At 39.8% G+C, this 16,848-nt stretch overlaps 1 protein-coding gene across 2 annotated transcripts in view; it reads left to right on the top strand.

Moving 5' to 3' along the window:
* The window catches only part of HHAT (hedgehog acyltransferase), a 363,504-nt gene that overhangs the window by 279,158 nt on the left and 67,498 nt on the right, over window positions 1-16,848 (top strand). For both annotated transcript variants that reach the window (XM_060088397.1, XM_060088396.1), the window contains exon 10: window positions 3,126-3,327. In XM_060088397.1, coding sequence (XP_059944380.1) covers window positions 3,126-3,327 — 202 coding nt within the window. The remainder of the gene's footprint in view (window positions 1-3,125; window positions 3,328-16,848) is intronic.

A 16,848-nucleotide genomic window follows, 5' to 3' on the forward strand; every position in this document is an offset into this window, starting at 1 on the left:
ATCCTGGCAGGGGCAGGCCTTGTGCACGCTCAAGCTCACACAGTCACTGACAGGAAAAAAAATCTTTTTATTTTTACTTTGCTGAGAAGGTGGTACTGAATGTTTTCTTCCACTGGGAAATCAATTTCAGTCTGAAGTGGATCTAAGTAAGTGAGGTCGTACTACTGCTTTTCTAAAAGAGACACATATTTCTGTTTTTATTAATCATAGAACTGACACAAGCCTGGTAGAATTTGTAAAAGGAAACATGATCCCTCTCCTTCTTGCTGTATCTACTGCCATCTAGAAATTAAGAGAGAAGGGATTTTTGTCTTCCAGTCTAGAAACCATACCCTCTTCTGGTTTAAAACAAGCAAGCAACCTCATGTCCTTGGAGACCTGCCATATATGAGTTTCTGGAGTAAAAGGAATTTTCAGAAATTTTTGTCGGCTGTCACTTTTGAAGGCAAAGTAACAAAGTCATGATGCCAAGAGATGCCTGAAATAGCTGTGCATGTAATTATGGGGCTAGATGCTTCCTTGTCACAAGCTTGAAAACATGTTCTTTTTGGAGTTGAATCTAATTTTAAGGACCATTGATGTGGACGATGCGAGGTTTTTATTCTATACTGGGGTTTTCTGATATATATAGTGCAGCTCACTTTAATGTAGTGAGATACAACAAAAATCTCAACATAAAACACACCAGTGTTGGATGAGAAGAGTATTAGGATCAGAATTAACTTGTTTTATAAAATGATTATCTGCAAAGTTTCTGTAAACAGCAGTTATTCCTTATCCTTTTGAACTTGGTTTAACCACCCCATTTTTTTTAACATGCAACCTTCTTACACACAGAACTGATTGTATGAAGTGGAGTATAGCCTTATGGAGCTCCATGATGGGTCAGTGGTTACCTTCATGCAGGTCGGAGGCTGCAGAGGTTTGTGGTCCATTTTTTGCCTCTGCTGGGCATTCTACACCAATAACCAAGCAGCCTGTAGGGGGCAGCAGAATGCCAAATAAAACACCTGTTCCTGGGGCTGTCAGGCTTTTCTGGCTCATTGCCCGCCCCTTCTTGGTCCATGATGCAGCACCCACCCTTCTCCCCTTTGCCTGGCAAAATTCATCCTCTAGGCCTTGCCAGGGTGGGAACCTTTACCATTAAGCCTCCCATAACCCACTCGCCTCCACTGACCCTGTTCTCCTCCACACTCTTAAGCCCTCCTGGTATACTTTGTACCATATCATATAGCAAACAAGTACCATATCAGCTTAATGATGGGACTTGTTTGCTATTGTTTCACAACCAGCTATAACTGTCCTTTGGGCAGGAACAACGTCTTATGTCTCTGTGTTGCTCATAATGCCAGGACTGCCCTGGAGGCCTAAATAAATGCTTGACAGCAGATGGAGGATTCCTTGATCGGTAGTGAGTGCTTGATGCGTATTTGCTAACTTGATTGTCAAGATGGTCTTGTTTGTGCAGGAGAGAAAGTATTTTCTTTGCTTCGCTTGTTTCTGAAATACCTCCACTCTCACATGCTTTCCGGTTTGTTTCAGATTGGGATGTAAGATAGGAGGGCTTTCAAAATAAACCCAGAGGTGTAATGGAAAACACTAACTCTGGTGCCATGGTTGCAGATTTGCATCTAGACTCTTCCCCTTCTCAGCCCGTTTTTCTCACCCAGATAGTGGGGCTAGCTAAGCTGATCACATAAGCTACCATCTAACCTGGAGCACCTTTGAAAGTGAGGGAGGACATTTAAAAATACTTACAGTCACATAGTCTCTAGAAGTATTTATTGACTGGGGAATGGTTTTTATTTTGTATTTTTTGGCTTGCCTATAAAGCTGTTCTATTCAAAAATGATTTTAAAAATAATATTTCTGACAAAATATTAAAATAATATATAAACAAGACAACTTGTCCATGGGTTGGCATGCTAGAACAGCATATGGTGTTTCAAAGAATCAAGCTGAGTGATCCATGGAAAGTGTCTAGTGCCTTGCCTGGGACACACTGTGTATTCAGGAAATGATGATTTCCTTCTCCTTCGTGGAAGGAGGTTGGACAGAGAAGCACTGACCAGCAGTAAACAAAGGCCTATGGGCTTTTTTTTTTTTTTTTTTTTTTTTTTTTTTCGGTATGCGGGCCTCTCACTGTTGTGGCCTCCCCCGTTGCGGAGCACAGGCTCCGGACGCGCAGGCTCCGGACGCGCAGGCTCAGCGGCCATGGCTCACGGGCCCAGCCGCTCCGCGGCATATGGGATCCTCCCAGACCGGGGCACGAACCCGTATCCCCTGCATCGGCAGGCGGACTCTCAACCACTTGCGCCACCAGGGAGGCCCAAGGCCTATGGGCTTTTTAAAAAAGGCTGCTGTAAGGAGGGTGTGTTCCTAGTTGTCCAGATCCTGACAACCCAAGATGTGAGTTTTGCCCAACTCTAGCAGGAACATACTGATTGAAGAACATGGCTCTGTGGGTATGTAGTCAGACAGCTGTCTCAACAGTAGAGAACATACCCAAGGGATGGCTGTACCTTTCGGGTGATAAGTCGGCTGCCCTGTGAGCACAGAGCTCTTCTCTTCACTTGCGAATTCGTACTGCTTCTGGGCAACTTCCCGGGAAAGCTGGAGGACCTGGCCTTGGCACCCCTCTTCCGCAGGAGCTGTCCTGCCATTTAGGGGCCTGAATTCAGCAACTGTGCTTAAATACTGGGTTTACCAGAAACTTAATAGTTTGAGCTGTAAAATACATACCTGCCTTGAAGTCTGGTGTCCTCATGGAACCAGAAACTTAATTGCCATCCTGCGAGTGAGCTTCTAGAGTTGGGTGCATCCCTTTTAGAAACTCTAAATTCAATACTCCTCACCCTGCCTCCTATAAGTGCTGTTTTGCTCTAGTAATGAGAGCTCTTTAGCCTGTGTGTTCATTTAAGCTAAAGCCCCTCAGAGCTGAGGTCTATGTATTGCCACCTCCGTGTGTGTTGGAGAATTCAGGGAGTGCTCTGTGGCTTCCTGGAAGTCAGGAAGGGTCTGCACACGGGGAATAGCAATGTGTGATGGGAGAATCAAGCCCGGGAGCAAGTGGTATTGCCGGGACAACCCTCCGCATGGTTCTTAAAAGCCTCTTCTGTCTCTAGGTATGTGTACATTCCAATGGGCGGGTCCCAGCACGGCCTGCTAGGGACACTGTTTTCCACTGCAATGACGTTTGCGTTTGTGAGCTTCTGGCATGGTGGGAATGACTACCTCTGGTGCTGGGCAACACTCAACTGGCTGGGAGTCACCGTGGAGAACGGAGTCCAGAGGCTTGTGCAGGCGCCGCGTGTCCAGGACAGCTTGGTGAGCAGGGTCCTTGCTTGTGCAGTAGGCGACAGCCACGTTTGGTGGACTGGGTTTGGGGGGGAAGGCGGTCATCACGTTTACCCCATTGTGGGCCATTCCTGCTAGATTGGTTCAAAACTCGTGTGCCCAGAAGTAGGACAGCTGAAAAAGAGGCTTCTGTAGCTATTTTTTAAAAATAAATGTTTTAACTATAAAAGTAATACATATTTATTATATGAGAATTAGAAAATTCAGACAAGTATAAGGAAAGAAAAAAGTCTCCTCGAGAGAAACCACTGTTAATACCCATTCTTCTAAATTTTTTCTCTCTCTCTCTCTCTCTACACACACACACACACACACACACACACACACACACACACACACACACACCCCATTTAAAACATGCTGTTATACTAGAGATACAGTTGTATCAGGACCCCTTTCTTTGTCATCAAATGCATTTCTAACAATCCTTTTTAATGGCTTCATAGAATTCCATTATGTGGATGTGTCATAACATTTAATTAGTCTCCTATTATTAACATGTTCTAGTTTTTTTGCAGTTACCAGTTGCATTGAGATGACTGTCATAACCAGGGTGCATTCTTCAGTGTAACATTGCTAAGTTAAATGTTTTTCTCACTTTTAAGTTTTGCCATACATACTTGCTTACCTGTTTCTTAACTGCCCTGTAGACAAAGTTTGCCAATTTACATTCCTACCCAACAGTGCCTGAGAATGCCCTTGCCAGTACTGAGTAGTACTGATACTTTTAATCATTGCTATTTTGATAAGTTTTAGTAGCATAAAAATCAGGTAAGGATTTAAGACATATTCACACTCTATAGGCAAATGATTTGGAAAATTAAGCATTTTTCTTTACACACATATTTTAAGTGATTTTAAACTATGAGCAAGTGTTTTATCATGTAAATCTGGCATAGTATGTATTAGAATCTTATAGGAAATCATCAATTCTGAATATGCAGCAATATTCCGATAACCCTGAAAAAAGTATCTAAAAAGAAATATGCTAGCATCAGTGTTCATGGCAGGCAGTAAAACACAAGAAATTTACTGGGAAATGATTAATGTGGGTAAATTCCCCCTGTATTTGCAACTAAAGCAAATGTATTTCAAAAAGCCAACATCACCAAAATATAATACATTTGAGTGTTTTTCTATAAAGATAGCCATAGTACAAGTGGACAGTTGTTTCAATAAAAACTGATACAAAGCATATAGCAAAGATAACACTCCTGAAGGAATTTAAATATGTTTATGTATGTTTACAGATAAGTATTTTATTCAGTACTAGTACCCAGCAATCAGCAGGAAAGAAATGTCAGTGAATTCCAGTAGAAAGTGGAATTTCAATGAAAGTCATGGCTTTGTAACACAAAGAAAAACCATGAAAGGTGGTATCATAAAGGTTACAAACTTCACCGTCAAATCTAAGTAGTCTTCCCCAAAGTGGCAAACCCAGTCATCAGCCATGAAAGCCAGAAAATTCTTTTCAGCCCTGGCTGAAGCCCTATAACATATTTCCATGTTCCTCATGAAGGGTCTGACATTAACCTTGAACTTAATCTTAAGCAGAGCTCCATAGACTTTGAGCCATGGCTTACATTACTAAGAAATCTAAAGAATCTAAAATATTAAAGGAATAACCCACACTGTGCAATGCAGTGTCTGGCTTGTTAATTTTGGTTAATAATGAAGGAAGACAGTGAAAAGACATGCTCACGGGATGAAGCGCTTGAATGTCTGCTCTGCCCCATCACAGCTCATTCCAGGACCTTCACGTGTTCACCTCATTTGAGCTTCCATCCACAATTCAAGCTCCCAGGTGTATAGTAATTTCTGAACGTGCATTTTTTTGGTGAGATATATGTCTTGTATATTGCAAATGTGGTGTTGAGTTTACATATTTATTGAGCAAGAACACATTTTGTAAAACCTATTTTTATCATCTGTCTTGCATCCTGACAGCCTGGTGCTTGGCTATGGCTGTTTAGACTAGGAACTCCTTGAGCACAAGGTCAGGACCCCATTATCACTTATATCCCCGGTGGTTAGCTGCGTGTCTGAGTTAGCCTCAGTAAGTCAGTACACAATTAATGCTTCCAAATTGGGTTCTTTAGTTCTTCTTCCACTTGTCCACGTAAGGACTTCTTCTCCATTACTCTGCTTCTTATACAGTTCAGCACAGATTCTCTTTTCTTTCAGAAAAACATGGCTGGCGTTACAGATGTACACAGCCTTTTGAATAAATCGTTTCCCCACTTGGGTTACATCCTTCCCTCTCTTTCATGAATCCATTTCCCATTCATTTTTAAAATTGAGATACAATATTATTGTACAACATTATATGTTACAGGCGTACAACATAGTGATTCACAGTTTTAAAGGTTATACTCCATTTATAGTTATTGTAAAATATTGGCTATAAATTTACCATTCTTTTGTCAAAATCCGAATAAGCACTTAATGCCTCCTTGGTACTTAATTTCATCTGATTTTAGTCTCCCCAGTTGATCTGATAGCATTTTTAAAATATGGGCTCTCTCCCCATGCCTCTTATACACTCTCCCCATGCCTTTCATCCTTCATCTGTTTTTTTTTTTTATTTTTTGATGGATTGAAAGATATCTGATTAACAAGGATTATCATTATTTCTTTTCCCATATCTTCTTCATCTTCAACCTCAAAGCTTTGTCTGGAACACAAAATACAGTAGGATTCTATTTCTTGGTGACAGTTGAACACTCACTGAAAGACCAGTGAGAGCTGACTGTTGTAAATAGGAAGCCCTCTGACGTTCTAGCAAGGGCTTTCCTATCGAACTTTATGCAGTAATGGAAATGTCCATTGTGTTGTCCAATACAAGTAGTCACGAGCCACACTGAGTACTTGAAATGCGCCTAGCATCACTGAGAAACTAGTTTTAAAATTTATTTAACTTTAATTAATTTGAATCTAAGTAGCCCCCTTGTGGCTAGTTGCTTCCATTTTGAACAGTACAGTTCTGGAACATACCCCTTTTCTAGAAAAAAAAAAAAAAGTAAAAGAATATAGTGTTTGACTCTGCTATAATATAGAATAATTTTTATTACTGATGTGGTGCCTTGTATATCCAGCTGGCTACTGAACCTCTCCACTTGAATATCTCACAGGTATCTCGGACTTAACATGCATAATACTGACCTCGTGGACCCCTGTCCCCCAATAATTCCAATTAGCTCCTTTGCCTCTAGCATTCTCTATTTCTACAAAAGCCATCGTCATCTTTCTAGTCACTCAAGGCCCAAACCATCAAGTTATCCTTTGTACCTCCCTCTCTCCCAGTTCTACCTGTATGTACGTTCTACCTCCTAGGTAGATCTTAATTTTTAAAAATTGTTTCCATTTCCACTGAATCATCCTAACCCCACTGTTATCATTTCTTGCCCAGTCTACCAAGTAGCTTTGAACTGGTCTCCCTGCTTCCACTTTTACCTTCTTCAGTTCATCATTCTCATAGTACTAAGCGATGCTTCTCAATAAAAACCTAACTAACCATGTTGTTGTCCTTAAAATCCTTAGTGGCATACCATTTTCTTGGGGCTCAGTCCACCATATTTAAGATGACCTATAAGGCCTTGGCTGATCTTGATCTTGCTACCTCTCTCCATCCTCTCTGCCTCTCTCCCCTCGCACTCTGTCCTTCCTTCTCTTCGTTTACATACCTGGGCCCTCCAGCCCCAGCTCCCCTGCACAGGCTCTTCCATCTCTAGAATGCCCTTGCTCCTTTCCCTCCTATTTCATCCTTCAGATTTCACCTTCAATGACAGCTTGTTTGGGTACCCTTTGCTGACCCTCCTAAATCAATCAGGTCCCAATTAGTAACTCATTTGGAGCACCTTGTATGTGGTCTCTTCTGTTGTACCTATCACAGTTACAATGAAATATTTTTATACAATAACTTATTTAATCCTTATCTCCCTCACGAGACTGTAAGCCTCATGAAATTAGAGATCTGTATCCTTGACACATATCATGATGCCTGGCGCAGAGTAAACATGCAGTACATACTTGTTGAATGAATGAGTGAATATATTTTCTGACTTTACTGAGGGGCATATAAGAGGAAATAAGCTTACAGAGCACCATAAAGAATATAGATTGAATACTGGAAGAACTCACTAAGGCTGAGGCTTATTGAACATTATATAGGGAGATTGTTTTGTAACAGGGTAGACACTAATTGGTCTAGTGATGGCAAAATGCTAATTGGTCTAGTGATGCACAAAATATATAGAGAGGAAAGAAAAGGGTAGGGAGGAGTTAGCCTTCCTGGTACCCTACTGCTTTATGAGAGGGGGAATTATTGGCTGTGACTCACTGAGGCCCAGAGCTGTAGAAAGCTGACAAAAGGCATTTTCACAAGGCACCAAGCAGGGTGGATGAAGAGGAGTTACTGCTAAAGCAGCATGCTTCTTCTCTGTACAAGTACTCTCCCGGGGAGCTAGAATTTGTGTTCAGCATAGAAATCTTTTAATAAGTGGAAACATTTTGAAGCATCAGTAGAGAGAAACTACTTCTTGCCAATTCTCAATTTGATCGCTCCTTTTTTTAAAAAACATCTTTATTGGAGTATAATTGCTTTACAATGGTGTGTTATAACAAAGTGAATCAGTTATACATATACATATGTCCCCATATCTCGTCCCTCTTGCGTCTCCCTCCTTCCCACCCTCCCTATCCCACCCCTCTAGGTGGTCACAAAGCACCGAGCTGATCTCCCTGTGCTATGTGGCTGCTTATGTTTGGTGGTGTATATATGTCATGCCACTCTCTCACTATGTCCCAACTTACCCTTCCCCCTCCCCGTATCCTCAAGTCCATTCTCTAGTAGGTCTGCGTCTTTATTCTCGTCTTGCCCCTAGGTTCTTCACGACCATTTTTTTTTTTTTACATTCCATATATATGTGTTAGTGTACGGTATTTGTTTTTCTCTTTCTGACTTACTTCACTCTGTATGACAGACTCTAGGTCCATCCACCTCACTACATATAACTCAATTTTGTTTCATTTTATGGCTGAGTAATATTCCACTGTATATATGTGCCACATCTTCTTTATCCATTCATCTGTTGATGGACACTTAGGTTGCTTCCATGTCCTGGCTATTGTAAACAGAGCTGCAATGAACATTGTGGTACATGACTCTTTTTGAATTATGGTTTTCTCAGGGTATATGCCCAGTAGTGGGATTGCTGGGTCATATGGTAGTTCTATTTTTAGTTTTTTAAGGAACCTCCTTACCGTTCCCCATAGTGGCTGTATCAATTTACATTCCCAGCAACAGTGCAAGAGTGTTCCCTTTTCTCGACACGCTCTCCAGCATTTATTGTTTGTAGATATTTTGATGATGGCCATTCTGACCGGTGTGAGATGATATCTCATTGTAGTTTTGATTTGCATTTCTCTAATGATTAATGATGTTGAGCATTCTTTCATGTGTTTGTTGGCAATCTGTATATCTTCTTTGGAGAAATGTCTGTTTAGGTCTTCTGCCTATTTTTGGATTGGGTTGTTTGTTTTTTTGATATTGAGCTGCATGAGCTGCTTATAAATTTTGGAGATTAATCCTTTGTCATTTGCAAATGTTTTCTCCCATTCTGAGGGTTGTCTTTTCATCTTGTTTATGGTTTCCTTTGCTGTGCAAAAGCTTTTAAGTTTCATTAGGTCCCATTTTTTAATTTTTGTTTTTATTTCCATTTCTCTAGGAGGTGGGTCAAAAAGGATCTTGCTGTGATTTATGTCATGGAGTGTTCTGCCTATGTTTTCCTCTAAGAGTTTAATAGTGTGTGGCCTTACATTTAGGTCTTTAATCCATTTTGAGTTTATTTTTGTGTATGGTGTTAGGGAGTGTTCTAATTTCATTCTTTTACATGTAGCTGTCCAGTTTTCCCAGCACCACTTATTGAAGAGGCTGTCTTTTCTCCACTGTGTATTCTTGCCTCCTGTATCAAAGATAAGGTGACCATATGTCCGTGGGTTTATCTCTGGGCTTTCTATCCTGTTCCATTGATCTGTATTTCTGTTTTTGTGCCAGTACCATACTGTCTTGATTACTGTAGCTTTGTAGTATAGTCTGAAGTCAGGGAGCCTGATTCCTCCAGCTCCATTTTTCGTTCTCAAGATTGCTTTGGCTATTCGGGGTCTTTTGTGTTTCCATACAAATTGTGAAATTTTTTGTTCTAGTTCTGTGAAAAATGCCAGTGGTAGTTTGATAGGGATTGCATTGAATCTGTAGATTGCTTTGGGTAGTAGAGTCATTTTCACAATGTTGATTCTTCCAATCCAAGAACATGGTACATCTCTCCATCTATTTGTATCATCTTTAATTTCTTTCATCAGTGTCTTATAATTTTCTGCATACAGGTCTTTTGTCTCCTTAGGTAGGTTTATTCCTAGATATATTATTCTTTTTGTTGCAGTGGTAAATGGGAGTCTTTCCTTGATTTCACTTTCAGATTTTTCATCATTAGTATATAGGAATGCCAGAGATTTCTGTGCATTAATTTTGTATCCTGCAACTTTACCAAATTCATTGATTAGCTCTAGTAGTTTTCTGGTAGCATCTTTAGGATTCTCTATGTATAGTATCATGTCATCTGCAAACAGTGACAGCTTTACTTCTTCTTTTCCAATTTGGATTCCTTTTATTTCCTTTTCTTCTCTGATTGCTGTGGCTAAAACTTCCAAAACTAGGTTGAATAAGAGTGGTGAGAGTGGGCAACCTTGTCTTGTTCCTGATCTTAGTGGAAATGGTTTCAGTTTTTCACCATTGAGGACGATGCTGGCTGTGGGTTTGTCATATATGGCCTTTATTATGTTGAGGAAAGTTCCCTCTGTGCCTACTTTCTGCAGGGTTTTTATCATAAATGGGTGTTGAATTTTGTCGAAAGCTTTCTCTGCATCTATTGAGATGATCATATGGTTTTTCTCCTTCAACTTGTTAATATGGTGTATCACGTTGATTGATTTGCGTATATTGAAGAATCCTTGCATTCCTGGAATAAACCCCACTTGATCATGGTGTATGATCCTTTTAATGTGCTGTTGGATTCTGTTTGCTAGTATTTTGTTGAGGATTTTTGCATCTATGTTCATCAGTGATATTGGCCTGTAGTTTTCTTTCTTTGTGACATCCTTGTCTGGTTTTGGTATCAAGGTGATGGTGGCCTCGTAGAATGAGTTTGGGAGTGTTCCTCCCTCTGCTATATTTTGGAAGAGTTTGAGAAGGATAGGTGTTAGCTCTTCTCTAAATGCTTGATAGAATTCGCCTGTGAAGCCATCTGGTCCTGGGCTTTTGTTTGTTGGAAGATTTTTAATCACAGTTTCAATTTCAGTGCTTGTGATTGGTCTGTTCATATTTTCTATTTCTTCCTGGTTCAGTTTTAGAACATTGTGCATTTCTAAGAATTTGTCCATTTCTTCCAGGTTGTCCATTTTATTGGCATAGAGTTGCTTGTAGTAATCTCTCATGATCCTTTGTATTTCTGCAGTGTCAGTTGTTACTTCTCCTTTTTCATTTCTAATTCTATTGATCAATTTTGTTTATCTTCTCAAAGAACCAGCTTTTAGTTTTATTGATCTTTCCTATCATTTCCTTCATTTCTTTTCCATTTATTTCTGATCTGTTCTTTATGATTTCTTTCCTTCTGCTAACTTTGGGTTTTTTTTTGTTATTTCTCTAATTGCTTTAGGTGTAAGGTTAGTTTGTTTATTTGAGATGTTTCTTATTTCTTAAGGCAGGATTGTATTGCTATAAACTTTCCTCTTAGAACTGCTTTTGCTGCATCCCATAGGTTTTCGGTCATCATGTTTTCATTTGTTTCTAGGTATTTTTTTATTTCCTCTTTGATTTCTTCATTGATCTCTTGGTTATTAAGTAGTGTGTTGTTTAGCCTCCATGTGTTTGTATTTTTTACAGATTTTTTTCCTGTTATTGATATCTAGTCTCATAGCGTTGTCGTTGGAAAAGGTACTTGATATGATTTCAATATTCTTAAATTTACCAAGGCTTGGTTTGTGACCCAAGATATGATCTGTCCTGGAGAATGTTCCATGAGCACTTGAGAAGAATGTGTATTCTGTTGTTTTTGGATAGAATGTCCTATATATATCAATTAAGTCCATCTTGTTTAATGTATCATTTAAAGCTTTTGATCTCTCCCTTGAAGGAAGACACCTTCAGGGTGCTTGTTAGTTATTCCTACACAAAGAAGAATCTACATCTCAAGCTGTTCACCCACCCTACTCCTGATTTCCATTTCATTGAGTAATTTAAATACCTCCTCCTCCCCCAGCCCTTGTCCCTTCTTCTTTGCCCCAAGAGTGTTCTGCTGAGCTGATTTATGTCCTTTCTGAAGCAGTAAAATTTCTATGTATAGACTTAATTGAGAAAACATGCCTCCACTGAAAATCATGGACGGTCAGTCTAACGGTTCTTGGAGGGACCTGATGCTTTGCTGTGTCAGAAAGAACCCATAGCTCTGTGGTGATGTCCATTCAGTTTATCAGTTAAATTGATCAGTTTGACTTTGAAGAGGAGTTTGAGAGATCAGTCAACTTGAAAGGATAATTGATTGTAAAACTATTGGCATGATCCACCCAATGGTGTCCTAGTTCTGTGGAACCCTAACTCACCAATTGGCTAGATGTACATGGCAGTTGGCCTGATCAGAAAACCTTTTCACTGGAGGTCAGTGATCATAGCCCAGTTAACTCACTGAAGGAATACAAAGCAAACTGGTCTGAGAAGAGTTATTCTGTTGGACAGTGGCTCATGATCTTCTATTCCTCCACCGCTTGCATTCATTTTGACAAACAGAGATCAAGTGCTTCCTGTCAATGGCCCTTTTCTTCAGACCAGAACCCTTCTTAGACTGAGCCCATTTAGGCAGAGTCAACCTGGTCCTTTGTTTCTGAGTTTGCTCATCTAGGAAAAAAAAATTTCAGCACCCTATGTGGGAGATACATTGCAGTTGGGGAACTCTGAGTAAAAGACTTGATCCCTCCCTCCTCATTCCTTTTTTTGCATATTCTTTTGGTGCTTCAATGAATACAGAGTACAGAATATCAGTGTATAGTGGTACAGTCTATTATTAGTCGATTTTCTCCATGAATAAGGTATCTCACCTAGCCTCCTATCAGGATGATCATCTTTGCAGTGGCTCCTTTGGATTAGAGAGGCAATAAAACCACGGAATGAGAGCTTTTCTCCATGAGGAGCTAAGTGATTTATATTTTAAAAATGGACTTGTCTTCATAAATATCATAAAATACTAATTGGGCTATTCTTCCCAGGCATTGCTCAGAAGAAAGGTCTGGGCTGGAGACAGATGTTTCGGAGCATGTAGATGATATTTTGGAGCTGTGGAGTTGTCTGAAACTTTCTAAAGAGAGGGAGTACAGAAAGAGAGGAAAAGGAGACTGCCCAGGAATGAACCTGAGGACACCAACGTTTAGAAGTTAGATAGAGAAGGAGGGGCCAAGAGGTGGGAGGGAAATCTAGAGGATAATTTCACAGAGACCAAGAAAAAGAAGGTACTTCATGGAGGAAGTGGTCAATGGTGTTGATGCTATTGGGGAGTCAAGTAAGGTGAGGTTATGGCTCCATGTCAGAGTGCTAACAGTGAAAGAGAAGAGCAGTGAGTCATCATCCCCATCTCCACGAGTTTATGATTTGGTTGGAGAGGCAAGATGTGTGCAAACCAGTTGAGGACCAGTATAAGGCATTATGTGCAGAGAGACCAGATTGAGTCATAGAGGCAGCTGATGTTCATAAGGGGTGGTGGTCAGAGTGAGCTAAGCTTTTAGGAATGGTTTATTTAAAGATCTGGGGCTTGAGTAGGATTCTGAGGAATTAAGATCTTGCATTTGGATAAGTAAGTAGAGAGAAGACAGGCTCAAGGCCAGGGGAATAGCACACACAGCCTGAAGTCAGGAGTGGGCATGCCATGTTCAGGAGAGGAGGCTGCTTTGACAGTCAAGGGGCTGTCACTGGGGACAATGGAGGAAAAGACGTTAGAGAGGCCAAGTGGTCCCCCCATAAAGAGATTTGAATGCCAGACTTAGAAATATAGAAATGCAACACTTAACCAAACAGGAGAGCATCAAATTAACATATTAATCCTACACGTTAAATTAGCCTTTGTAGTAGCCTGCTAGCCCTCACCTGGGCCCCTCGGTCTCAAAAAAGCAATGCCCGTTTTTATGAACAATGTGTTCCTTGGTGGATGACGATCTCTTGGCACCCCCCCTCATTGTCTCCCACTCCAAAGGATCATTAACAGTGCAGGAAACATGGTGCAATTCACTGGTTATACATTTTCTTCTCTGTGGGAATCTGAACCCGTGCCTTAACCCCTCTTGGTCTGAGTGGTAGAATGCTGCAAATAATTCCACCTTTTAGTTCAAATATGTTTAGAAAGGCAAAAGCATTTTCAAAGGTTCTTTTTTAACTTTCCATTACTGAGTCTGCTATCTGACAGAAGGCTTTAAATGGAGGCAATTTTCAGATATTCAGCCCCCCTGGTCTGGTCAGCTCTGGGGCTTCTGCTGCCTTTCCCGTCCCTCTCAGTTTAGGCTTGAGCAAGGCAGGGGCTGCTCTCTTATCATTGCTGCCGCCAGGGCACTCTTGTCCATTCTCCCCTCCAAGTGCACAGCACAAACCCTTACCCTGGGGAACTGTAGCCTCAGGAAAGGATACTGAGCCAAAGATGAGATTCCATGGCTTGAATGTAAATGGTTGAAACGGGCTTTTCTAGGTGGCTTGTGGTATGAGATTCTTTATGTGAGAGACCCTGATTTCTGCTTCTACAGCACAGATAAGTGGTGGTTACTCTAATCAGTCTAGCACCTAGCACTTTTCTATAGATGAGCTTAGGAAGAAGCACAATCTTATTATGTACATGCTGAAGCTTTGGATGTGTGTTTCCAAATCTGGGTCTCTTTTTCCTCCCAGAAAATCCAAATTACCCACTGGAGGTAGCAGACCTTGAGTTTTCAGTGTTCCTATTATCAATGGAAGGGTAAAATAGTCCCTTCATTTCAAAATAATATGCACATACTTAGTGCAATATATTTTTACAGTATGTATTTATTTACAGTGTATATTTATGTATTATGTATGATGTGTGTTGTGTATATATTCTGTGACTGTGTGTAGCATATATATAGTGCATTTATATATGTGTATATGTATGTATATGTGTATATATCTTAATTTTATTTGGAATTATATTTTATTTATTTTTTAATATAGCAGGTTCTTATTAGTTATCCATTTTATACATATTAGTGTACATATGTCAATCCCAATCTCCCAATTCATCACACCACCCCACCCCACCACATTCCCCTCTTGGTGTCCGTACATTTATTCTCTACATCTGTGTCTCTATTTCTGCCCTACAAACTGATTCATCTGTACCATTTTTCTAGGTCCCACATATATGCGTTAATATACAATATTTGTTTTTCTCTTTCTGACTTACTTCACTCTGTATGACAGTCTCTAGATCCATCCACGTCTCTACAAATGACCCAATTTCATTCCTTTTTATGGCTGAGTAATATTCCACTGTGTGTATATGTACCACATCTTCTTTATCCATTTGTCTGTCGATGGACATTTAGGTTGCTTCCATGACCTGGCTATTGTAAATAGTGCTGCAATGAACATTGGGGTGCATATGTCTTTTTGAATTATGGTTTTCTCTGGGTATATGCCCAGTAGTGGGATTGCTGGGTCATAGGTAATTCTATTTTTAGTTTTTTAAGGAACCTCCATTCTGTTCTCCATAGTGGCTGTATCAATTTACATTCCCAGCAACAGTGCAAGAGGGTTCCCTTTTCTCCACACCCTCTCCAGCATTTGTTGTTTGCAGACTTTCTGTTGATGCCCATTCTAACCAGTGTGAGGTGATACCTCATTGTAGTTGTGATTTGCATTTCTTTAATAATTAGTGATGTTGAGCAGCTTTTCATGTACTTCTTGGCCATCTGTATATCTTCTTTGGAGAAATGTCTATTTAGGTCCTCCATCCATTTTTGGATTGGGTTATTTGTTTTTTTAATATTGAGCTGCATGAGCTGTTTCTATATTTTGGAGATTAATCCTTTATCTGTTGATTCGTTTGCAAATATTTTCTCCCATTCTGAGGGCTGTCTTTTCGTCTTGTTTGTAGTTTCCTTTGCTGTGCAAAAGCTTTTAAGTTTCATTAGGTCTCATTTATTTGTTTTTGTTTTTATTTCCATTATTCTAGGAGGTGGATCAAAAAAGAGCTTGCTTTGATTTATGTCAAAGAGTGTTCTTCCTATGTTTTCCTCTAAGAGTTTTATAGTGTCCGGTCTTACACTTAGGTCTCTAATCCATCTTGAGTTTATTTTTGTGTATGGTGTTAGGGAGTGTTCTAATTTCATTCTTTTACATGTAGCTGTCCAGTTTTTCCAGCACCACTTACTGAAGAGACTGTCTTTTCTCCATTGTATATCCTTGCCTCCTTTGTCATAGGTTAGTTGACCATAGGTGCGTGGGTTTATCTCTGGGCTTTCTATCCTGTTCCATTGATCTATATTTCTGTTTTTGTGCCAGTACCGTATTGTCTTGATTATTGTAGTTTTGTAGTTCAGTCTGAAGTCAGGGAGTCTGATTCCTCCAGCTCAGTTTTTTCCACTCAAGACTGCTTTGGCTATTTGGGGTCTTTTGTGTCTCCATACATATTTTAAGATTTTTTGTTCTAGTTCTGTAAAAAATGCCATTGGTAATTTGATAGGGATTACATTGAATCTGTAGATTGCTTTGGGTAGTATAGTCATTTCCACAATATTGATTCTTCCAATCCAAGACATGGTATCTCTCTCCATCTGTTGGTATCATCTTTAATTTCTTTCATCAGTGTCTTAGAGTTTTCTGCATACACATCTTTTGTCTCCCTAGGTAGGTTTATTCCTAGGTATTTTATTCTTTTTGTTGCAATGGTAAATGAGAGTGTTTCCTTAATTTCTCTTTCAGATTTTTCATCATTACTGTATAGGAATGCAAGAAATTTCTGTGCATTAATTTTGTATCCTGCAACTTTACCAAATTCACTGATTAACTCTAGTAGTCCTCTGGTGGCATCTTTAGGTTTCTCTATGTATAGTATCATGTCATCTGCAGACAGTGACAGTTTTACCTCTTCTTTTCCAATTTGTATTCCTTTTATTTCTTTTTCTTCTCTGATTGCTGTGGCTAGGACTTCCAAAACTATGTTGAATCTTAGTGACCAGAGTGGACATCCTTGTCTTGTTCCTGATCTTAGAGGAAATGCTTTAAGTTTTTCACCACTGAGAATGATGTTTGCTGTGGGTTTGTCGTATATGGCCTTAATTATGTTGAGGTAGTTTCCTTCTATGCCCACTTTCTGGAGAGTTTTTTTTTATCATAAATGGGTGATGAATTTTGTCAAAAGCTTTTTATGCATCTATTGAGATGAT

This window comes from Mesoplodon densirostris, chromosome 2 (assembly GCF_025265405.1).
Source record: "Mesoplodon densirostris isolate mMesDen1 chromosome 2, mMesDen1 primary haplotype, whole genome shotgun sequence".
NCBI lineage: Eukaryota > Metazoa > Chordata > Mammalia > Artiodactyla > Ziphiidae > Mesoplodon > Mesoplodon densirostris.